The sequence below is a fragment of the Thunnus maccoyii genome, chromosome 2 (genome assembly GCF_910596095.1).
Source record: "Thunnus maccoyii chromosome 2, fThuMac1.1, whole genome shotgun sequence".
Classification (NCBI taxonomy): Eukaryota; Metazoa; Chordata; class Actinopteri; order Scombriformes; family Scombridae; genus Thunnus; species Thunnus maccoyii.
In genome coordinates, this window is record NC_056534.1 from 14,857,727 (window position 1) to 14,883,839 (window position 26,113).

General features: G+C 39.6%; 1 protein-coding gene across 1 annotated transcript; it reads left to right on the plus strand.

The window, feature by feature from the left end:
* Positions 1-25,692, plus strand: tbc1d9 (TBC1 domain family, member 9 (with GRAM domain)). Its single transcript, XM_042390866.1, has 21 exons — positions 1-824; positions 8,198-8,308; positions 10,371-10,489; positions 11,478-11,706; positions 12,820-13,081; positions 13,749-13,956; positions 14,763-14,969; positions 15,157-15,321; positions 15,602-15,752; positions 18,154-18,368; positions 18,455-18,572; positions 18,851-19,136; positions 19,279-19,408; positions 19,875-19,973; positions 20,241-20,309; positions 20,692-20,932; positions 21,109-21,174; positions 21,662-21,748; positions 22,914-22,982; positions 23,498-23,601; positions 23,693-25,692. The coding sequence occupies exons 1-21, from the start codon at positions 704-706 to the stop codon at positions 24,488-24,490; spliced, it is 3,855 nt and encodes a 1,284-aa protein (XP_042246800.1). The 5' UTR covers positions 1-703; the 3' UTR covers positions 24,491-25,692.
* The last annotated feature ends 421 nt before the right edge of the window (positions 25,693-26,113 follow it).

A 26,113-nucleotide genomic window follows, 5' to 3' on the forward strand; every position in this document is an offset into this window, starting at 1 on the left:
ACGCACTCCAAAATTTAGGGTCGGCTGTTGCGAGTGCCGTCCCGACCGCAGCAGCGGAGGAGGAGGAGAGGACCGCAGCGGTGTAAAACTGTAGAAGTATCGTCTTTACGCTTCACTACACGGACAGACGTCGCAGCTGGATGATCGTATAACCAGATTAGAGCTCATCTCGATCGGCTGTATCGCGGTTTTCTCCGCAAAACAACCGACATCGGCACAGGCTGACTGAGTCGCACCTGACACGGAGCATGGACAACAAAGCCTGATCCAGCACTGCGCCGTGCGGCAGCGAAGCAAACCGAGCCAAGCTGCCGAGGAAACCTCCAACAAACTCATTTATCTAAAAGCTTTGTACTGCACACAGAGACGTTGCTGTTGCATAAGGAGGTTTGTGTGCACGAAATTTAGTGTTTGGACTGCCACATATCGCCTGTCGCAGGCCGTTTCGGTCCGATCCGTGCCGTGCTGGTTTAATTATAGTAGCACACTTGCTTGCGCTCTTACTTTGGCTCGGACATCCATCATTAGACGATATTTTTAAGGGTCGAGGATCGCTCAGGAAAACATCAGGCCTCCATCGGCGGTTTTAATAATTTAATAATCCTTTGTGGACACAATCACACACATCCAGATCGGACTAGTTTGATGGTCGCCGTCAGCAACCCTGTGTGTTCAATGTTCCCTTAAAACAAACAGGAGAATTATGTGGGTCAGTCCCGAAGATGTGTTACTGGCGGGCGCATTATGGATCACCGAGAGGGCGAATCCATATTTCATCCTCCAGAAACGAAAGGGCCACGGAGGTGGAGGCGGAGGACTGGCGGGTGAGTCCCATCTTTCTGTGGTCACGGATGAACAACAAACAATATTTATTTAAAATTCAGAGATAAGCGATGATGAAAAGGTGATTGAGTGACAGCACGTCAGGTGGAGTGTGTTTTGTTGATGATGATGATGGACATCAGGAAACACATGGACGGGTAATGTGAGGATCACGTGACTAATCAGCTGTCACAGGTGGCCTTTCACCTGAATGTGCCTGTTAGTAAAGAAGAGTTAAGATCTCTGTTTAAGGCCTAATAATTGATGTATTCAGATCCTTGTCAGCCTGAAATAAAGGAGGCCAAATCAAGTGTGATAACAACAAAGTGCAAAGTGCATCACGTATCTAAATTCATCCATAAAATATTATAGTACAAGACAAATGAGGTGTCTTGCAGTTGGAGTATACTTATTCCTATCTGCTAGGAAAATCTCAATTTAAACATTACAAACAAACAAAAAAACAATAGCAGACTAGGGTCACTTGTGCAGCTGCTAATGTCTGTGGAGTCTCAACAACAGTGAATCCACTGTGTTTGACCACCAGCCAGAGACATGGTCTGTTTGCTTGCTCATGCTGAATCATTCCCCTTCTTCCTTCTCTCACTCCTCCTTTCTCTTGCTTATTGCATCCAAAATGGGTCAAGCAGCAGCAGCAGCAGGAGGAGGAGGAGGAGGAGGAGGAGGGGGGGGGGGGGGGGGGGGGGGGCAGGTTATGGAAATCACTGGCTAAGGTTCACAGCTAACAGCCGACTGTCCTGTTTTCTATTTTACGATTTTTGAAATTTGGTTCATTTCTTGACCTGGATTCAGCTGGTTGAAGACAGAACTGAGCAGATCTGGTTACAACGTGTGACACTTCCTCAGGCTTTACAGATGAGATACTGTTGTGTAAATAAGGAGGATGATTAACGAATGTTGATACATGAAAACCTCCATTGTTCAGGTCCTGATTATGACATTTATATCTGGTGCAGTCATTTGTGCTCAACAAGCAGCCAAATGTCACCAATCATAGCAATAGAAATCAGGATTATTGTTATTGCTTTTGATTCAGAGCTGAACTGAAAAAGATGTATCTATCGCTGAGAGATCAGTGTTGATTAGCTGAGTTTCTGTTCCCTGCTCAGATTTTCTCACTGTGCGTCAGTCAGTGTCACTGCTCATTGAGCTCTAACACCAATAACTATGACAAGAGTAAAATCTCTGCTGTTGAGGACCAGCCTGACTTAGAGGTGGCTGATAAGGATAAAAATCTTCTATGATATTCATTTTATGTTACAGTATTGATATATATTGATTAAAAAATGTCTCCTGAGACCCCTCATCATAGGTTGCATGTCAATGAATAGGAAGCCGTTCGATTGAAGAATGATTGTCCCTTTGATTTGAGTTCTGATGAGATAAAACTGTCAAGTATTTCACAAGAAAAGAACAAAACGTAGAGAAAAATCCAAAAACAGACATTACTTTATGTTGCAAAATTTTGTTTTTTATTTCTCATACCTATAGTTATCCTGCGAACCTTTAGATTCATCTTGTGAGCCCTCGTGGAAGTCCAGACCCGCAGGTTGGGAACCACTGATAAAGCAACAAACATATTTGAGAAAAAATCTGATGGAAATGTCTGTTTTTAGTTTCTTCAGAGATTTAAATATATGATAAATCAAGGTATTGCATAACATTAATGCAAAAATCTAAAAACTAAAACAGTAGCGACATAATCTCTGATGGTATAAACATTTTTATTGTTTTACGGTTTATATCAACATATTTCCCAACCCTAGTCTGCCTAATAAAGGCACAAAGTAAACAATAGCTTTTTGGCAGGTTCCAGACTGAACATACAACAGACTTGGGAACAAATTTAGGAAATAATATTAGTGATTTGATCCTCTGTGATATAAATAATTCAAAATTATCTGGTGAGTTCTTTCTGTGGCAACACAAAGTGTGCTAAGTGGTGCGAGGGGATGATGTCATTGTTATGTAAATGCTGAGCTTGCTGACTTGTACTGTGTGCCAGTTGGCACCCAGCGCCCAGCAACACTGGCTCTGTCCACAAGCTTTTCTTCCAGAGACAGGGGAAGACATCAGCAGCTCAGGCACAAATCTGCATATTTCGTTTAACTGGGGGTTCGAGCTCTAATGCCTGAGCTGGCAGACAGCCTCCGAGTTCTCGGTGAAAAATGTCAAATGTGTGTTTTGCTTTTCTCCACCAGATCGCTACACTACAGGCTGGCAGCATCATTAAACATCAGTACAGAGTTGTAGAATTTATGACAGAAAAAGTAAGAAATACTCCGGAAATGGTGAAGGATCTGATGTGCTCCTCCCTCATCTTTTTAACGCATAATAATAAATGGAAGCTGGGTGTCCACAAGTTACAGATTACCCAGAAACCCCTGAGGCTGACAAGTTAAACTGGATCCTGCATAAATTCTTTGTTTTCAAAGGTGTTTAACTCCTCATCAGTTCCTTCTTAACTCCCTTTCACCTCATTTATCTAAACAAACCGCATAAAGGATTTATCTCCGAGGCGTCTTTGGAGCCCTCGAGGAGTAACTGTAGTTTTCCTTTTAAGACTATAAAGGATAATATAGATGTTAAATGATGTTCATACCAGTTAAGAATGTTCTCCTTTCACAAAATGGTAATACAGCTGTCAGTATTCTTCCAATCGCTGCATGTAGATACAGTTTTACCTAACAAAGAGCACTGCCCAGTCGAACGTTTAATGTCATTTGCATATAGAGTTAAAGCCGCTAGTCTACCAGCTTCTAACTGTCACTGAGTCTTATCTTATACTTCACACGCTCAGTTCTTATAACCGAGTTTGCATGCGGTTGGGGTGTTTTGTAGGTGAGTGCAGAGAGGAAGCTGGAAGTCTTAAATCCACACTCTGAATGTATCTATAAATATGTTGCTGATGTCTTTCACCGAAGAAGAAAATTGAATAATACTGTTTTCATCAGAATCAAAATAAACTCAGAAACAGGCCACTATGTCACTTTTTGCATAACTGTACACAATGGTGCTTATAGCAAAAAAAAAAAAATTGCACAATAATTCGAGTCATAGTGCAACGTATTTCACAATCCAACTGGTAATTACTGTATGTTTGGAAGTGTGTCATGTCAGAAAGATACTGACCCTGTTCTTTGTCAGCTAATCGGTTATCTTGAACTTTATGACTCGTGCTTTATGTCGGTTGACTTAGAGGTGTTGAGAAATGGTGGAAAACAGTTTTAATCACAAATGTGGATGCACTGAAACTTGCATGTGATGATAATGATGATGATCCAGGCTTGTCTCGGATTCCTGTTATCTGAAACAGTATTGATTAGAAGTCTGGGAGAGATTGTGGTCCTTTGTGTGCTGAATGCAAACATCCTCCACCAGCAACCACCCCACCCCCAAGCAGATATTTTTATTGGCAAAAAGAGGATACAAACAAATAAACAAATGAAAAAACAACATGTAGCTTTTCTCTCATGCTGTTGGTTTGGTTTCCTGTTCTTTCACTGAGTTTAAAACACTAATGTTACAGAGAAGAAGATCTGTTTTGATCTTAAAATAGGGAGCTTATTGTGGTTTTGTGTCTGAGTGGAGAGAAGCACAAAAACATCACATGATTTTTTATAGCCTGTTCTGTTCAGAAGGAGACTGTTCGCTATGAGGAGTTTTCCAGCCACCCAGAGATGATAAACAGAACATCTACCATTACAGCTGCTTTGTTTCTGGCCTTGTGTGTTTCTTTGTTTTGTTGGCTGTGCAACCCACTCAATCAGTGTGTGTGAAAGGAAATTTATCACTGTAAAAGGCAGAGGTGTGAGTCGGAACATGCCGTCACACGGGTTGCCTGTTGAATAACAACAACAACCAACTCAATGTTCTCTACATATTTATATGGATTTTTTTTTTTTAAAAATGTTTGAAAAACACCTGAATCTACACAGATGTGAATAAAAACTAGCTTTCCTACTCTCTGTTTTGGTTTCCACTTACATAAGTTTGACACGAGGAGGTAAGAGGATGGATGTTAAGTGGTCTTACACCCTCCGTGGTCTCCTTTCTTGTGCGCAACCCCCGAGTTTCCTGCGTTAAACCTCAGCGTGCATGTCGTAGGCTGAACCATTCATTACATGCAGTGTAACGAAAGTTGAAAAATCGTCGCTTTTCATGAATTTTCACCGCAAGACTTCAGGAAAGAACTGAAGACACTCGTGTTCGCATTGATTCAACACATCCTCATAATGAAACGACCACATAGGTCGATTGTACCTGAACTCCAGAATCACTAGTAGGAGCGTTTTCTAATATGCTGCCTCTATTGGCAGTAATTGTAAAAAGTAATTCTGTTTTATGGAGTGACTGTTTAGGTTTTGACACAAAAAACACATGGTTAGGTTTAGGGAAAGATCACGGTTTGGGTTAAAATGATCACTTGAGACATGGTGTGGGTTAAAGTTACTTCCTAAAAGTTACACAACCTCCATCATGGCAACAGCAAACAACACGACAATCGAAGTTACGGTTTTTAAAAAGCTGTCCCGACTCGTGGTTGGAAGCAGGAGGTGAACAGTCGTCTCCTGCAGCTAATTCCACTTTCTGACATCTATTTATACGGAAATTTGACAGCTTTATATTGACATCATCTGATCTGTGTCATTTCCCCGAGTCACGATTACTGCAACTGCTAGATGGTGGAAACTTCAGGTTATTTTTGCGGGTTGAATTTTCAATCTATACTCTTGTTTTTTGCTTGTAAGGGCGGGCTGTTAGATTGTTTTTCTTAAGCATTCTTACAGGGAAACAAAGCTTACTGGAAAACGCATATAAGCCCTCTCTGAGGTCAACGTGTGAGCAACTGTTGCACTTTGGCTATTTGTAGTGCTGTTATGACTGCTGAACCTTGTGATTTTTCTTTTTGTCAAAGGGGAAGTTGTCTTCACACCAACAAGTTGTTTGTTTCTCACAAAGGCACTTCATCAAGCGTCAGACTGCATTATCTCATTAGTTTTGGTGTGTTTTAGACTCCACTCAACTACAGCTGATAGTCTGTTTTATTGAATTTTTTTAGCCCTGTGGATACAGTTAAGTAACAAATACAAGTTAATATTTTATTTCTTTATTTTTGTATGTATTTCTCATGACACATGACAGGAAGGCAATCAATACAATTTAGCATGGTAGTCACCTGTTCCTCAAGGCCTAAGTCGCTTTAATGCTGTTTGCTTTAACATTCATCAGAACAAAATGGTGAGAGGAACTGATATGTTCAGTATGACAAGAGGAAATAGGGGGTATATAGATATAAGGAAGGCAGAGAGGATAATGACAAGTAAAAGTAGAAGGGAGACAATTAGAGCAAAGGATCCAGTCCAAGGTCTTTTAATAACATCAGAAACTATGTGATGGAAGTTCAGTGAGTCTGAATCAGACAGAGATACTTCTTTCAACACTTCTGTCTTGCTTGTTTTCCTCTGAAAACTCTGAAAACATTTCAGTTTCTCTGACTTGTCTCGTTTCTTCTCTCTACCCTCCTCCCCCTCCTCCTCTCTCTGTGTGACTCACTCTGTGTTTGCCCTGATGAGCTGCTGAACAAAAATAACCTGTCTCTCTCATGGCAGTTGAACCTATAGCTACTCTGAAGCAGGGAGAATATTAGCTACAGCTACAAGGGCAGAGCTCATCAACAGCCTATAGCACAGGGATGCTCAATTGCTTTGAAAATGGTATCAACATTGTAGTATTGCTAACTGGTTTCCAAATAGAAAGTAATTGATGTACTTCCTTCTAAAAGGTTTGCAAGTCATAAGCTATGAACATGACTGTTTGGGTTGCTAGGTTGTGAAAAATGGCAAGTCATTAACAAGGTCAAGTAATTTAATATTTTAATAAATCATTAATAAAGGATTTGTATAATAACCCATCAAGTCTGCTGTTGTAACTGTTAATAAACTGATGAAAATGGGCTGTGGTCCAGATGCTTTGTAGCTCTTTTTCAGGATGTAACTGATCAAATTTTCTATTGTTGGGTCAAGGAGCTAGCTAAAAAGACAAAGATGGAGGAAGATTACTTTAGCCTGACATTGTGTTCATGCTAACTGATTTCTTGTTGGGAGCAGGATTATTTTGTTTTGTTTTGTACTAACCAATTACCAGTAAGTGAAGCATCCGTCCCACCAATGTCATGTTTATTTGACACAGCAGCTGCTAGGAGCAGTTAACGTTTTTTTCATGTTGATTTAAGAGTCGTTATCTCTGTATGTGGACTCACAGCATGACACGCTTGTCGCCATTTTTCTTGTATGCGGCCTGCTTGCTAGCTGGCTCTGCAGGAAGATGCTGTCAACGTTCCCTAATCTCACCTACAAAGCTCTGATTGGTCGATTGTTTCTCCGGCTGGCGGAGACGGCCATCAGCGGGTGCGATGCCAGACTTAACAAATCAGAGATGTGGGTGTCGATTCAGAGGTCTGGAACCAGAGTAAAACAAACAGAAGCCAAAAAGATTTTTCTTTTCACAGCCTGGTGAACTAAAAGTGGTTCTTAACAGCGGATTACATAACCGGTTAATAAGCCATTAGTAAATTATTTATTAACCATTAAGCTATTAGTTAAAACCTTTTATAAAGGATGAATTATTTAGGAAGTGCAACCCTGATTCTGTTTTTATCTAATCTGACCTGCTCTAAACATAAACACATTTTTCTTTTTGTCAATATCATGCAGCTCTAGTGAAGCTTTACGGTAGTATCACACTGCAGAGACACATCTTTTATAAACTAGTTTTTTCCATTACATTATACATGACCTCGTTCACTGTGGCACCGTTTTTCTGTGAGGCAAACAGCAGAATCACATTTCTTCTTACAGGTTCTTTCATCCTCTTTCACCCAATTAACCTGTCAATTAGTTTCACACTGCCTGTTCTTACTGCTGAGCTTCTATTATCAAAATCACATGAAGTCGTAAATAGCCCATCACACATTTAGCAAGTCTAACAAGTAAACAAATGCATTAATGCAGAGCACTGACATTTAAGCCACAGGATGTTTTTATATGCTCAAATTTTAAACCACAAGACCTCATGGGTTTCCCCTTCCTTTTAAGCATAGCAACATGGTCTAAAACTATTAAAGCACTTGATTTGTTAGGCATCTCACAAGGCCATTTATGACTTTGGTGATACCCATGAACATTTGTCTGTAGGTCTGTTGTTTCACAGCTGACCAAATTTATAAGTTAAGTTCATTTAAATGAGTTTGAAGTTGGAACAACACAGTAAGTTCTTTATTTAGCCTCTGTGAAAAGACTGAAGTTTATTTGTGTTTCTCAGTCTTTAATCAAAGTATTTTTGTCTCTCACAGGTTTGCTGGTGGGCACCCTGGATGTTGTCCTGGACTCGAGCGCTCGAATGGCCCCGTATAGGATTCTGTACCAGACTCCTGACTCTTTAGCTTACTGGATCATTGCTCATGGTATGCACACTTAAACTCACAATTTAGGGATACAGGTACATTTCAGGGAAGGCCCCTCTGTTGTTTTCACACCCCTGCACGCCCCACCCCCCAGCCACCGCACACAACACATGATGTTGAAACATCCTGCCTTTTTCCATGTGTGCTGCCGAATGCCAAGCATTACATCATGCCCCGGTGGTTTTAAAGAGCAGGATTACAGGATACAGGGTGCCGGAGTCGATGCTCAAATATATTTGTGTGTGTGTGTGTGTGTGTGTGTGTGTGTGTGTGTGTGTGTGTGTGAGAGAGAGATTTGCCCGCTTATCACTTGATGGGGTTTCATTATGATTTCATATCATCTGCTGGTTTTCACACAATAATGTAATCTCCATAATCTGTGGATGCAAACTGACATTTGTGGTCTCCTGTTTTTATGGGTGAGAGTGCTTAGTAGACAGTCTGTGGCAGTAAATCATGCAAATTAGGAGCCGCACACCAGACTGATTAGAATCAGCACTCTTTTTTTTTTTTTGTTACTGTGATGTGTTATATCCGTTTTTTTTTACACTGGATATAAAATTACCTCAACCTTGACAGTTCCAACACAGAGCTAGGGCTGCATCTATCAGTTATTTTGAGTCTACTGGTGAAATTTTCTTAAAGCTCCCAGTTGACATCTTCGAAGTGCTTGTTATGTCCATCAACAATCACACAGAGATATTCAGTTTACTATCATGCAGACAAAGAAAAAAGCTGGAACCAGTTAATTTTTGACACTTTTGCTTTAAAAATGACTTAAACAATTAATTGATTATCAAAAATGTTGCTTATTCATTTTCTGCTGATCACCTTTTAAAGTTAAAGTCAAAGTGAGCTTTATTATCATTCAAGACCACACAACAAGGAGTGCAAAGCAGAACAAAGTTGTGTTTCTCATACTTCAGTGTGCAAAACAATTAACATGAATAAGACAAACTAGGACAGTAGACACGAGCCTATAGACATGCGCAATGTACGTACATCTTATTGGCAAATTGACTATTAATTTCAGTCCTACACAAACCATTTGGTGAAAAATAACCAAGAGAGAAGAATCTGAGGCACCTTGAAGATATAAATAAGTTAAAAGCCTTCACTGGAAGCCAGATTTTGGCCTCAGACTCTGATAATGTTTGTGTGCTGAACTCCGTTACATTTACACATGGACGTGTACAGTTGTTCAGTAAAGTATCATTTGAATGCTTTATTTACATATATTTACATACAGTATACAGTATGTGGGATTTCAAGGGCAATAGCATGCAACCCACAACATTTGGGAGTGCATAGAAACAAATCAAGATGATGCTTAATCAGATTACAGTATTAGTAACGGAAGGCTGTAATTAGTTGTAGTTTGTCAAATGTCATTAAGATGGGACCCTATTAAGACGCCGTGGCAAAGTTGAATTTATTTTTGATGATATATGTAATGTGTACAGTAAATGTTGAATATGAGATGAATATTATTTGTGCTGCCCATCTGAAATGGAGGCCTACAAAAGACATGAAATGGCAATGGCTCCCCTCTTCCCCTCCCTCTCCACCCCTCCCAGTTCTCCTCAGCCCAGAGATAGCAGGAGATTGGAGCAGTCTTGAAGACATGGCTAATGCAGTAGATGTGCACTCACTGAAGGGCTGTTTGCAGCAGTGTTGAGGGATAATGGTCCACAGTGGCAGCCATTACAGCAGTCAATTTGTCCTGTGGCCGGAGAAATCTGTTTTAACCTTACTGCTTACTGATAACAATAACAAATTGGTCATTTCAGTGTTGCTGTTTAAACATGGAAAAGAAGATACACATTTCATTTTACTCTTTGTTGAACTCATTCTTTTGCCATCATTGGCATGAACCCGACCTAAAATAGGCAAACAGGGTCTCTTTAATTGTTTAAAAATATAAACTATCTCTCATAAGAAAAAGGTTGAATCATTGCATAGTATTTGTTATAGAAATGAATGTGTGATCATAACCACAGTTTAGTACCACTTATTTCTGAAACATAACACCTTCAGTGCTCTGACTTCCCCTCCTCTGCAGGAACCTCCCGTAAAGAGATCACAGAGCACTGGGAGTGGCTGGAGCATAACCTGCTGCAGACTCTCTCCATCTTTGAAAATGAGAATGACATTACCACCTTTGTCAAAGGAAAGGTCCAGGTAACTACCCATCTTCTACAATTAAAAGATTAGTTTGTTCAAGGAATTTTTATTTGTTGGGCACAGATTCACAGAACATAGAGCACATTACATACTTTTATAAGTTCTGGGTCAAACAACAGATTGAAAGCTCTACATCAGATATTGTCACGTAAACACCATAGAGCGAGCAAGTAATATAGTGTATATAGACATAAACACACTGACTGAGGTTGTTGTTATCTGCAAGAGTCAATCCACTTGTAGACTGGACCAATCAGAGCAGTGCTGAGTAACACTGATACTTCTGTAAGAGGACTAAGTATTTTAATACTTGGAAAAAAAAATGACAAAAAGCAAAAAGATGGAAAGATATAGAGGGAAAAAAAAGTTTTAATAGAATGTAGAAACAAGACTAAGAGTCTACGGCCGCTTTGTGAGGTGCTTTAAGCTAAATGCTAACATCATGCTAACAATACCTGCTGATGTTAAGCATGTGTAATGTTTACCATGTTCACCATCTTAATTTAGCATGCTAATATTAGCTAAGTAGCACTAAACACAAGACAGCTAAGGATGATGGGAATGTTGTTAGTTTTGTCAGTATTGTATGAATCACAATTTTTTCTGAGAGTGACATGAATCTATGTAAAGAATTTCATGGCAATCCATTCAATAGTTGTTGTTATATTTCCGTCTGGAACAAAATAGTGGATCAACTGACATTTCCATCTCTGGTACGTGGCTAAAACTTAATTATTGCATGTTAAATCTAACACATCACAAAAAATCAGTTAAATACAATACATGAATCAACACAAATTATCCAATTAACTAGAAACTTCTACATAGAAAAATTGTAAATAGATAGAATATAATAATGTGGAATTAGAAATCTGTGTTTTTACTTAAAACATCAATCAAAATACTGCTGTTGCTCCTTACTTTAAGTCCTAGTTTTCATGTCCCAGCTCATTACCTTCTTTTGTCTGTTTCCATCTTGCTGCAGGGCATCATTGCAGAGTACAACAAGAACCACGACGTCAAAGAGGACGACGACACAGACAAGTTCAAGGAGGCCAGCGCTAAATTTCGTAAGCTGTTTGGGATGCCCGACGAGGAGAAACTGGTCAACTATTACTCCTGCAGCTACTGGAAGGGCAAAGTTCCACGGCAGGGATGGCTCTACCTCAGCATCAACCACCTCTGCTTCTACTCCTACTTACTAGGAAAAGAAGGTTGGATATTTTCTCTTTTTTTCCCCAACCTTATTTCTACTGATATTTCCAAGCAATATCAATCAGTGGACTGACATAGACAACACAGTCATTGCAGGATCTTGCAATGACATACTGTATGTAATGGGTTACATCCTATAGGCACATTAAGTGTATATGGTCATCTTTCTTCCAGTATTTTAATTATTGCTTATATCGTAGTCTTAAGGTAAAGGTCAGATACAACATAAAATTTAATAATTGACAATTGCAATCGAGTCCTTCTTGGTTAAGGGGTTTGTCTGCAGCTATTTCCATTTCAATGTGATGCCTTTTTCAGTTAGTAGCACGCAAATTTCAAAGAGACTCTCGTCTTGTTCCATGAATTTATCTGGGATTTTTGCCTAGGGATAATCTGATAAAAGAGCAATCAACTTCTATTCCAAATACTTTTATTATTTGTTTGGAATCCTTGACGATATGCTTAAATCAAAGGACAAGCCCACAAAATGTGAAAGTGATCAGACATTTTTTTTAACAACACAGCCTACAGCATTGGTTTTGTCCGTGAGAAAACGTTTTGTTTAAATTTCAGCTTTGGAGTCACAAGAAAACAGATTATGTTCTTCCAACAGATCTCTCACCACGGCTAGATTTGGTTTGCCTTTGTCTAACTAGACTAAATATTATTCTAATCTTTTTCTCAGATATCTCCAGGCCTGATTCTGTCTCCCATTTCTTTCTGACATGGACCCAAATATTTAGTTTCTATTGTACTGCGTAATCTTGATATTAGATGGTGTGTTGTATTCCTCTGTGAATAGTCGACTAAATTAAGTTAACTATCCTCCATTTGTTTAATTTCTTAACTAAAATACTATCTGACTTGGAAATATCTGGAGAAGTCTTTTTTTCAAGGCTCTATGTCTTTGAGAATCCAGACTATTGTGACAAGTCATAGTAAATAAGCTGTCACACCCCTCTCTACTCAATGCTTAAATGGCATATAAAGACCAGAGGGCTTAAATTGCATCACATGACCATATTTTTGCATGCTCACCATATCTTGATGGCTACCTTAGACCACGTCTTATATCTGATATCTCTATCTTAATGTCTCTCTTTCCCTGTCAGCCAAACTGGTGGTGCGTTGGGCAGATATCACCCAGCTGGAGAAGAGCGCCACGCTCCTGCTGCCTGATGTGATCAAGGTGAGCACACGCTCCAATGAACACGTCTTCTCCGTCTTCCTCAACATCAATGAGACCTTCAAGCTGGCGGAGCAGCTGGCGAATATCGCCATGCGTCAGCTCCTGGACAACAAAGGCTTTGAACAGGACCGCTCGCTGCCGAAACTCAAGAAGAAGTCACCCAAGAAGGTTTCAGCACTCAAGAGGTAAGAGCTGATGAAGAGCAGGAACGCTTATGCTCATCAATAAAAAATGCTGTTCATACATGTTTACGACATGCGGTCGATTGAACATTAATGTGTTATAGCATAGTGGTTGGTTATCCAGATAATTCAGGACAGAGGGTTGAAAGTCTAAAACAGTGACGCAAGTTTGGGTGCAGAAGCACAACACCAATGTATTATGAAACACAAGGGTGCAGTGATTTTAAGCTCTGGTGGGTCTTTGTGAGCCCTTAAAAATGGCCTCAAATTTTGTTTATTCAACCCATTTTATGTAATCATGACTTAGTTTCCCTGCAGTGTAGCGTTACATCTGGGGTTGTGCGATTGTTGGTCTTGCGAAACACTTCACTGTGTCTACACAAACACTTCTTTGTCTGTATCTTCATACACTCATCCATCTTGCATAACATTTGGAAAGGAAACCGTCCACTGGGATCTAATTGTTGAAAAATTGTTGAAAGGTTTTTTTTTTGTTTTTTTTTTACCTTTTCTTTCATCACCTTTTTGCCATATAGACATTATAATTATGCTAATATCTGGATGACTATTTTGACTATTCCAGCCTCAATCCAAGCTGTAACATTATATATTTGTATGTTTGTGCAGAAGTCTGTCATCTAATACAATTCTTGCTCTCTGCATCCTTTAGGGATCTGGATGCGAGAGCTAAGAGTGAGCGTTACCGGGCGCTCTTCCGTCTGCCCAAAGATGAAAAACTGGACGGTCACACAGACTGCACCTTGTGGACTCCCTTTAACAAAATGCACATCCTGGGACAGATGTTTGTTTCCACCAACTACATCTGCTTCACCAGTAAGGAAGAGACGCTATGTAGCCTCATCATCCCCCTACGTGAGGTGGGTCGTTCTGCCTAAATGTTTATTTGTTAACAGCTTGTAAGATGGTAGATTTAAGTGTTATTATACCTGGAAGACATAAAGCACTTGCATCTATAAAGAGGCGCACACACCCATATACACACATAATGCAGCTGTCAGGCTGAATCACGATCCATTTTACAGCTCTGGATTGGGTCTTTGTAAATTCATAACTTATTTTGTGTTCAAACTCCTTTCTAAGATTGTAGTGAGTTTCAACTTGTGATTAACGCAGTCGTGTTGAACCTTGAAACTTAGAGGGTGTCAGACTTTATAATGTATAACAGTTGCTAGGGGACATCTGTAGTGCCATCCAATCAAAAGCAATCAACTATGTAAACAGGAAGTCACTGTAGCGTCACAAGCTGTAACATAACTTCCTTTTTTTATTCCTATACTATATGCATACATGGAGAAATACATGTTTCAGAGTTAGTAGTATTTATGCAATTCAGATCAAGCAGGATAACGCAACTTAACCAACTTTACTTGGTCATTTTAATCAAATTTTTTGTAACTTGAAGTATATTGTGTTATTTTTGTGAAAAGTAATTTTAAATACCTTCAGTCCAAATGGGTTGTATATTAACAAGCTAACGCTAGCTTTGTTAGTTGGCTAGCTAGTGCTAAACAGTTACACCTGGTACCTGTAAATATTTAGTAACAACTAACACTCTATGTAACAAGTGCTTAATGAACATAGTCATCACAGCTGGTTACTGTGGTCTTTCTTCCAAATGATTCCTCTGAGACTGAGATTGTGAATGTTCCCCAACGTCTTCCAGGTGACCATTGTGGAGAAGGCAGACAGCTCCAACGTGCTGCCCAGCCCGCTCTCCATCAGTACCAAGAATCGTATGACTTTCCTTTTTGCTAACCTGAAGGATCGAGACTTCCTGGTACAGAGGATCTCCGACTTCCTGCAGCAGACCACCTCCAAGATCTACCTCGAGAGGGAACTTACCGGCAGCCTCAACAGCTCAGATGACGAGGTAAGAATTGTTTGATGTGTTCCTGATGGTTATCCAGCAGGTTTATCCCCCAGGAATTGAATTTGTTTCTTAAATACTTGGTTTTTATATTAAATCTAGAAAATAATCGGAAAGATTGTACATAGTGGTGCTGACAGTGTCCGTTTAAAAGCTCCAAAAGGCTAAAGATGGCATGTGTACCCTCTAGGTTTACTCCCAGCATGGATCCCTGCTCTCCAGCAGCCCGCAGCACAGTTTGGGTTCAGAGAGTGAGCGAACATTTAACCTTAACGACAGCAGTGTGCCCACAGCCACACAGGCCCTCATGACTATGTACCGCCGCCGTTCACCCGAGGAGTTCAATCCCAAGCTGGTGAGTTAAATTACACTCTGTCAAGAACAATCAAAAGCATTTAATCTCATCAAGCGTGGAACAGTGCGTAGTAAGGCCTTGACTAATAACATTCTGCTCCGTTCTGCTTAAAGGCTGGCAATTTCCAGTTTCACAATTTCACAATGTGTGGGCTAAATTTGTATATTTTTTACACTCAAAGTTAAGCTGCAGCAAATAAAATACTGAAGCTAGAGTTGTGGTTTTTGATGATTCTACATGAGCTACTGCATCTCACAAATTTATTTCCTTCTCTGCTCAGGCGAAGGAATTCCTGAAGGAGCAGGCCTGGAAGAACCACTTCACTGAGTTTGGACAGGGGGTGTGCATGTACCGCACTGAGAAGACGAAGGAGCTGGTCCTCAAAGGGATTCCTGAGAGCATGAGAGGGGAGCTCTGGCTGCTATTCTCTGGTGAGTGAGGCCTAAAATACACATGAGCGAGCATACAGCACTGCAAATGATTCAGCCTTACACTGCACCTAATGGGACCACACCCTGTATACTACGTGCTCGCACTTAAGAACAACACCACATGATACATATTTTATGCAAATGTAATTAATCCACAGAATCCTATGGAGGAATACACAATGGAAGAACAAGATAAGGATTTTAGGAGCTGATGTGAGACATGAATACTCAGATATGAAGTTACATCTTTTTAGTTTCTCTCAAACATTTCATACAAACTGTTAGATATATTATTTTCCTCTGGCATAAAGCTGCTCTTATGTCACCACCTCCCTGCCCCCTTTAGAAATAAGCAAAATCATTTATTTAAAATGATAAAATGATCACATTCACTACTCTCATCCTCTGTAACCCTTAAAAAGCAGCAGACAGTTTAATGGTTTCCAACCATTTTGTCTTGTGGACCCTTATAATGTCCACTTGTACCCCTTATGACAAGAACTGTTGAGCATTTTTTTCTTCTCAGATTGTTTCATTTTAAAGACCCCTTGAGACAAGACAAAAAAGTAATTACACCTTAGAGAAAAGTCTTAAAAAAATAAACATACTCTTTGAGGGGATCCTGACTCCCATGTTGGAAACCACTGGTTTGAGCTGAGAGGAGAGTTGAAGAAAAAAAATAAAGATTAAGATAAAGCAGTATATTTCTAATGTTATGATATTATACTGAACTTCAAATATGAACTTACTGTGTCTATATGCACAAATTATTTTAGAAAGCAATTTGGGCTACTTTTAAAAACATGTTTTCATTATTAATTTCTGTTGGTTTCATAGGTTTTAAACTAGTAAATTAAAAGACTTGGTCATGTCAGGATACATTTTACTGACAACAGTAATGCCACTATTGTAATCATCATGCTGACAACAGAATTTCTTTTGGAGGAAATGGGGTTTTAAAGATTCACTTGAAGTGAATCTTTTTTTTTTTCACGAGTGTCTTTATACAAAATTATAAACCTATCCATCAAACATTATCTGAACTGGAAAGTTTCCATTACCTGTCAACTATACAGAGAACCTCGTAGCTTTTGACTCTCGTTCTTTAACAACACGCTGCATATTCAGGTATGCACAGGCCCCAGATTTTCCTGTTTACAAGCACAGTCATGTGCAGCTTGTACTCACCCTCACCTGATGAGAGCTGGGTTATAATAACAGCTCCCCGCTCTCTCCCCTGTCACCTACTTATGGCACAGTCTGCTTGTTGTCATAGCTGCATTGTGTTCACCTTAGTCACACTTACCTGCACTCTCTGAAAGGAGTTTCCTTTACACTAATCTTCCAGGAAAAAAAAAATACCATTCTCATTTGAAACACTCAGTTGTTGCCTTAATAGTGTCTATATTTAGACCAAACAGTATAAAAACCAGTTTGGTGAGCTTCTCTTCCCGGGCATGTCCCACTAACATGTTTACTGGTAATGGTGAGTAAAACACAGTTATCTCAATCAAGTCGTGGACTGCTATGAAAATATCTGTCTTAAATATTTATGAGTGAAGTTACTCATGTAACCCAGTGAATTTGTTATCAGGTCTTTATGGTGTGTAAATAACAAATAGCAGTGTCATTTGACTAACGGCCCATTTGTTAATGTCTTTGTTTACTGCACATTTCCCTTCTGTCATTTAACTTTATTTAACATTTATTCAGCCTTTTCACTCTTTTAAGCTACAACCATTACTGTCTCAAAGCTAGCTTGAAATCAGCAGCTACTCTCTTTTTTTAACAGAGATACCAAAAAAAAAAAATATTGTTAAGCAACTTTTGTGAGAGGTGGTGGAGTCTAGCATTTCATAACAGTGTGCACAATGATACGTAAATACTGCAATACACGATGACATAATTGTAAAATTGAAACTTAGATAAAATCAGTTTAAGGTTTTGTGTTTACTAAAATGGGTCATGTAGTTTACCACACTGTAAGAATAGCTTTGAATGAAAGCATAACAGATGTAGTATTCTGACTGTGTGTAGATGTTAACAGGAATAATGTAAATGTAATGTAGTCGAGTGGATGGAAAAAACCCCACTAATATTATCTTAAAGTTAATCTCACCAGTACAATCCTTAATCCTTATTTTGTCCGTTTATGTATTAAGTTTTATTGGATAAGGGTTGGACGTAGAGAAGAAAACATCTCTAAAAGAATTAAATGACCACTTGATCTTTTAAATCTAAACATATGCTTTCGTAGAGTTATTAAAATTATTGAAAATTACTTTGTTGCACATTTGAGTTACAGAAGTGATGACATCCTCGTATATATCCTGTGATAGATACTGTACATCGCTATTTTTGGAATATTGGTTTACACCTTTTAAATGTTTTGTGTTTTTAGGGGCGATCAACGAGATGGCCACCCACCCCGGTTACTACGAAGACCTGGTGGAGAAGTCGATGGGCAAATACAACCTGGCAACAGAGGAGATAGAGAGGGACCTGCACCGCTCTCTCCCCGAGCACCCTGCCTTTCAAAACGAGATGGGCATCGCTGCCCTCCGCAGGGTCCTCACCGCATATGCATTCAGAAACCCCAACATTGGATACTGTCAGGTTACACACGTTCTTGTTTTGATCCACATGAACTAGCAGAAAACTGGCAGTCCGTGACAGGATTTTTTTTTTTTTCTTCTCCCCAGGCCATGAATATTGTGACATCGGTTTTGCTGCTCTATGCCAAAGAAGAGGAGGCTTTTTGGCTGCTGGTGGCGCTCTGTGAGAGGATGCTACCCGACTACTACAACACAAGAGTCGTAGGTCAGTATTTTCATATTGTTATGGGATTGTGGGTGTTTAATTGATGCTCTCAAATTGATGAAAAGTTCAAATATCTGTATGACCATCTTAAACTGATTTATTTTGCACCTTTGCATAGTCTGACACTTTTCTGTTTGCCATGATTCTCTTTTTCTGCCTTCTTGGCAAGGTCTCTCTTGAAAAAGATTGATTTTAATCTGAATGAGACATTTATCTGCTTAAAAAAAGGAAAAGAACGAAAGATCTTATTCATTTACCATCCACCTCCTCTTCCCCAGGAGCTTTAGTCGATCAGGGGGTGTTCGAGGAGCTTGCTCGCGAGTACGTTCCCCAGCTATACGACTGCATGCAGGACCTTGGGGTCATCTCCACTATTTCGCTCTCCTGGTTCCTCACCCTCTTCCTGTCTGTCATGCCGTTCGAGAGCGCGGTGGTGGTGGTAGATTGCTTCTTCTACGACGGCATCAAGGTCATCTTCCAGCTGGCGCTGTCCGTGTTGCATGCCAACATCCACCAGCTGCTGGGCTGTAAGGATGACGGCGAGGCCATGACTGTACTGGGCAGGTAAGGAGAGGCAAAAAACATCAGATATCATTGTTTTTGGATATTTAGATTGTCTTTATTGGTCTCAGTCTGAGTGACAAACTCTTCCTACAGGCCTGATTTTTTTTTGGTATCATATCTTCCAACTGTTTGTGTATTGTAGGTACTTGGACAGTGTGACCAATAAGGACAGCACCCTGCCTCCCATCCCCCACCTGCACTCTTTACTGACAGACAACGGAGAACCACATCCAGAGGTCGACATTTTCAAACTGGTCCGCAGCTCCTATGAGGTATTTGACCTGGGTGATACTGTAATGACGGCTAATAATGTCTACCTCTGTGTTTTGTCTCAAGAAACAAAACAAGACCAATATGAAATGTTTAAAAATGCCTCTAATGGAGCTTTGTACACATCTGTTAGTTGGATATTCTTTAAAGATGTGCTGATGATTTATGAGCATGTGACTCCACAAGTCCTTCTGTTTGTCTGCCCAGTTATCTGTACATTTGTCATCTATTTGTTACATTTTTGCTAAAGAAAGCAATTATATTATTGTTGTCACAGCTTTCAATAAGATGCAGTGTGCGTTCAGTTTATCCCATTTTAATGTTTTTCATGTTGAGAGGCCCATATGGATTCCTCTTTGCAGTCAGTCTGTACTGTAAATGTTTTTGTAATTCTTCAATAAATCTTGATTATTGTCTCCAGTCATCCTTGTTGTTTCTAAATGTTTCTTGCTCTCCTTTTTGTTTAAGAAATTTGGCTCCATCCGTGCAGATGTGATCGAACAGATGCGTTTCAAACAGAGACTGAGGGTCATCCAGACTATTGAAGATACAACAAAACGCAATGTGGTATGAACCTACTGACTTACTATTATAAATACTGGAATAGGTTTGAAAAAGTAAGCAAGTACAGTCAGATTTACCAGCTGTATTTACTAGAATTTTCTTGCTGGCTCTTTTGTGCACTTTAAAAGACTCTAGTCTGCAGGTCAAATTAGATTTGAGCATTGAAGAAGAAAGAATTCTAGTGATTATTAGATATTCTGCTCCTTCTTCACACTTATTATACAGTTATTCTCTGTTTGTTTTACTTAATGTATTTATATTGTGTTTCAGGTCAGAACTATTGTAACAGAGACTGCCTTCAGTATTGATGAGTTGGAGGAGCTCTTCGTGCTCTTCAAGGTGAGTTACAGCTTCGATATTCTCGTTGTGAGACCTTGTAAAAGCACCTTCTCACCCTTTGACAGCATTTGTGGACCTCCAGCTTCCACTTACAGTCGTGCTGCCACGCTAAAGCTTTAAGTACAGACAGGAAGTCGATGCGTCAGGCGTGCAGGCCTGTAAAGATTAATTTACCACTTTATCAGTGGCAGTGTTCATACTGATTGAGATTATTATTGGTCGTTTGTTGGTTAAGCCTCATTCTCATCTTTAAAATTGGCCTCTTCAAACGCAGCAAAGAGCTTTGTCCTCATCTTCTCTACAGTTATGTTTTTAATACTTCGATTTGATTGCATATGATCTCCTAAAGTTTCTACCCGACTCTCTCTTTCTCTCTCTCCAGGCAGAGCATCTGACCAGCTGCTACTGGGGCGGCAGCAGCAACCCCACAGAGCGCCATGACCCCAGCCTGCCCTACCTGGAGCAGTACCGCATCGACGTGGAACAGTTCAAAGGCCTGTTCAACCTGCTGTTCCCCTGGGCCAACGGAGCCCACTCAGACCCCCTGGCCGTGCGCTTCTTTCGTCTCCTTGATCAAAACGGAGATGCCCTCATAAATTTCCGGGAGTTCATCAACGGCCTTGGTAGGTACAGAAAGGTTGTGTGTGTGTGTCCTTGTAAATACTCGCTGTTTATTTGATAAGTGGATGCTTTTTGTGTGATGATCTTTATTTATGGTAGTATTGTACCCAAGATGATGTATCACAGTTGGAGGCAGTTCAGATGTGTTCAATCTCTAAAGGCTGCTGGTGTGTTGTAGGTGTTCTGTATCATGGCGACCTCACTGAGAAGCTGAAGCTCCTCTACAAGATGCATGTTTTACCTGGTGAGTGTGCATTGATGCAATTCACTCGTCCTTGAAAGTTCGTCTTTAGGGAGTTACATAATATATTTCCTTCCAGGGGAGCAGGATTAACAGCTGTAGAGGGTAGAGACGGCTGAGTGAAGGCTGTGAATGAGAGAGAATAGAGAACACTTTGTATTCTTTAGTCTCACTTCACTGGGCAATTCACTTTCTCAGGATTTGTCTTTGTCAGCATGTTTCCAAATGAAATAACTGGCATTAATCAAAACTTTAACTATTCACTGTATTTTAAATTCAGTTTGTTGTGTGGCCTGGCTTTCATTAACATTTTGGCAACCTGGTGACATGGTTTTTGTTACCATCAAAAGTAACTTTATGTTCATATGTCATTGTAAAATGTATTAAGGTTGTATATGGTTGGATTAAATGAAAAATTAAATGACAAAAAAATGGTTCACATGATGTTTTCATATGCAAAGTTAAATTTGGACAAATTCTTTTCCATCAGAGTTCACTCATGAACAGGAAGAGCCTGACTCTGCCTTTGAAGCCACTCAGTACTTCTTTGAAGACATCACTCCAGAAACATCCATCGGTAAGGAGTTTAACTTTATTATAATTTATTATTTATGTCACTCTCAGGAGTATAACAACATCAATCACTGGCCTTCATGGAAATGCTGTTTAAAAATGATTGTGCGGGTATTTCAAGAAAAGCTGTTTCAGCCAATAAGACATCAAGACACCATATTCTTCACTTGTGTAAATATGAGTTGATTGTGTGTGTGTGTGTGTGTGTGTGTGTGCGTGCGTGCGTGTGTGTGTGTATATGTATATATATAGGTTGTGCTTTGATGTGCAGTTTGCAGGAAATGCAGCTCCTTTCTGAGGAGTTGATCGTGTTTTATTTGAAATGGACGTCTTAATTAGCTTTTAGCAAATATTCACTTCCACTAGGTGACATGTTGATTATAGCAGGAATATAATCTTCATGTTTCTATTGACAATAAGATCTCACACTGCACAGCTACAATTTTTGTTGCTGCCACATGTCAAGCCAATTGTTGTGCTCATACTCCTGATAAAATATGGTGCAGAATTGTTGCTATTCATAATACTGAGCACTTGAGCTCGTTATGGTCTTTGTATGAGAGTAGCTTGTTTTTGTGGTTATGAGTGCATGACATGACTTATGGGGGACAATGTGGTTGCATTAGTTTTGAAACCACAGGTATCGCCTGCAGCCTGCTTTGTGCATGTTGACAGTGTTAAAAGCAGATGCACATAAACAAATGTATATACAAATTAAATTATGCGTGTAAGGCTCGAGCTTGCAGGGAGTATCTTGTTTTCATTTACTGTGATGTTGAAGGAATATGCAGAGGAGAGAAAAACTGCCTCAAATGCCTCTGTTAATCTGACAGCTCTAAACCTGTGAACAAGTATCATATGTGTTACAGTGTATGGAAATAACTGCATTTGATCAAATGTGATATCAGAGACTTCGGAGGCTCTGATGTTATGGTGTTATACCACATTAGGCAGTAAACAGTGAACTGTCGGGGGTGTAGAGAAGTAGAGCAGAACCAAGTGTATAATATACAATATGTTTGTCTTCAAGATATAGAGGATGCTTCTAAGAACAAATCGGCACTGAATGTTCAGTCAAGCTACTGAAAATGAATAAATCTAACAGTCTTCTTACAGAAAATGTTCATTTTGATAAATGTTTGATCTCAGTCATCCTCCTCTCTCCTCAGGCCAGGATTCAAAGTGCAGAAGTGAGAAGGATGATGGCTTTGTCAGAGTTACATTCAAGACTGAAAAAGGTAAGCAACATAGTCACATTTATTACAAAAATATTATAAACACCTGAGTATAGAGATGTAATGCAGTGTATTATATAAACCTATTAGCTTAAGATGAACAGTGAGATGTTTGAGCTCATCTAAGGAGCAAACAGTTCAGGCGTGAAATTACCCTTGGTCTTGATCACCAACAAACAAGTTTTTTGTTGGGTCAAAAAGAACAAAAAAAGAGGCTTAATTCCTCCTTTTTGAACAACTCACAGTAAACAGTATATCTCAATGAAGCTATAAGCATACACTTAGAGTGAACCTTATTTATTATGCAAAACACTGATGTTAAAGGCCACGTTCTTATTCACTAGTGAAAATGCCATTTATGTTATCATTTCTACATTTTTAAATAGATTTTCTCTTAAATCATAACGCAGGAATCAGAAAAGAAATTGGTCTCTTTATTACAACATAATGTAATGTGAGTTTATGATTAAAATACTCCTTTATGTTAATATTATAACACATCTTTGTACATATCACAGTGAAGAAACTGAACACTCCTGATTACCGTCATTACCTGAAACTGTGGAATCAGGAGACGAAGCCTAAACTGGAAAACACAAAAGACCTTCCCAAACTGAATCAGGTAAGACTTTTACTCTCTATACAATGTTGATATACAGTGTGTGTAGAAGAAACTCAGTGGGGTATAACTGACCTCATGTTTTTTCCTTCAGAGTCAGTTCATCGAGCTTTGCAAGACTCTCTACAGCATGTTCAGCGAGGATGTGGCGGAACAGGAGCTCTATCACGCCACAGCCACAGTCACCAGTTTGCTGCTGGAAATGGGAGAAGTGGGCAAGCTCTTCTCCTCTGGTAGAAAGGACCACAACCAGGAAGGCAAATCAGAGCCGAGCATGTGTATGGGAGATCCCAAAACCTCACAGGAAGCGGGCCCTGATGACGTGTTCCAGCAGCGGGATCAGGAAGACGCCTTTGTCTCTGCAGGTCTGGAGAACAAGCCGAGCCCCTGTGAGGAGGAGAAAGGGGACGAAGGCTGCGAGCAGCTGCCACCTATGCAAGACATCAAGCTGGAGGACTCGTCTCCAAAAGACACAGGCACGTCATCCGCCATGCTTATTTCTGATGATGAAACCAAAGATGACACATCAATGTCATCTTACTCGGTGCTCAGCGCAGGCTCACATGAGCTGGATGAGAAGCTGCAGTGCGAGGACATTGCAGACGACACGGTGCTGGTGCGCAGCGACAGCGGGTCCAACGGTGAAAGAAGTAACCGGCCTCACGGCAGCGGACCTCACAGCCGAGGGCTGCCTCACAGCACGAGCATTGATAAAGACTGGGCCATCACGTTTGAGCAGTTCCTGGCCTCTGTGCTCACTGAGCAGGCCCTGGTGCATTACTTTGAGAAGCCAGTGGAGGTGGCGGCTCGTATAACTAACGCCAAGAATGTGCGTAAAGTCGGGCGCCCCCTGCTGTCATCAAGTGACTATGAGATCTCGCTATCCGGCTGAGGCCTCTAAGGAGATTTCACACAGAGACTTGTGCTGTTTTAAAAGGGAAACATGATTATCAGTCATTGGTGTAAAAACGTCTCAGTGGGTTTTAGAGGCTGATGAAGGTAAATGTAAAATGTGTGTGTATGATAGTTGAATGAATGTGACCAAAAACTGCTCTTAGCAATGTATTTTATCAGATGTGAAAGACTTTTATTATAACAATCACTAGATTCTGCCCAGCTAAGAGGAAACAGCACATTAATATTAAGGTTTGCTCAGATGAAATCAGTGTGTACATGTAGTAGCTGTACTTTATAAGACATTATGCATAGGTGTTAATATTGTAATCTCTAGTACTCTTAGACTATAGATGTAAATGTCCACAGATACAGTACAGGTTCAAACTGGGATATTAAGAGTCTACGTACGATCACCTAAAATTATATCTGGTCAAACTATTGCTTCCTTACTTTAAATCCTTTTTTGCTGCTAATCAATACTTTTTCTTTAGTTTCTGATCAAATGACAATATGGGAAAAAAAAAACTAAACAATGCTGTGAAACTTCAAAAGGAAAGTGAAATTTCAGGTGTTATTGTATAAATTGTTCTTTTGGCTCCACACGACTTTGAAATGATGTTTCACTTTGGCAAATCACATTTGCCTTTTTCACACACAAATATATGACCTTCTACATATTCACTCCGCAAAATAATGTGCCCTGTAAATGTTCTAGTTATTTTTTTCAAATTATTATTGGTAATAACAAACAACTATAACAATAATGGAAAACGTAAAAATTACACAACCACTGACTCGAATCAAAACAAGTCATTTCTCATCTGTTACGATGGGCAAAAGCATTTTTGATGGTCCAGGAATTCAAAGGAAAGTATGTTTGTGCTACAAAATAATTACACTAAAAAATGCTGTTGTATGAAGAGCCTGCTCGTTCTTTGTTTACATCATCATGTGATCCACTAATATGTATTTGCTTGCCTTTTGCGTAGCTGTTGTCTGCACTCCAAACTGAAATGTTGGCCTTTTTTAACATGTTTTTACCTTCTTGCTCTGTATATGATTACATTGCTGTTTTTTAAGTTGTTTTTATGTGAATAATTTTTATTTTATATGTCCATTTGTCTATGCTCTGGATTCTGATGCATTGAGAGTCACTCCATCGAATTAAAATTACAGTATGACCAATTCAACACTGCACAGTCACAGTACAACGTCTCAAGTCTTTTTCATTGACTTTATCCGACTGGGAGCTGCTGTACGACCTCTTTATGCAAAATGTTACTGCCATCTAGTGGACGATCATACAGGCCTCCAATCCTCATTTCATAAAGACATGCTTTTTAGCCCAGTCAGTAATGATCGAGCAGATAAAAATAACAGTTTGCAGTTGATGCTTTACAGTTTATACAGTCCAGACAGTAAGTATTTGGACAGTTACACATTTTTTGTTCTTCAGGCAGCTTCAGCACATTCATTTTGAAATAAAACAATGAGTACAATGTGTCAAAAGTCCAATACACAGTTCTGTCTGTATTGACATAAACCTACTCAAATTAAAGCTGAGACTTGGCGCTTTAATGTAGTATCCATTATTTTATCTCAAATTGAATGTGCTGAA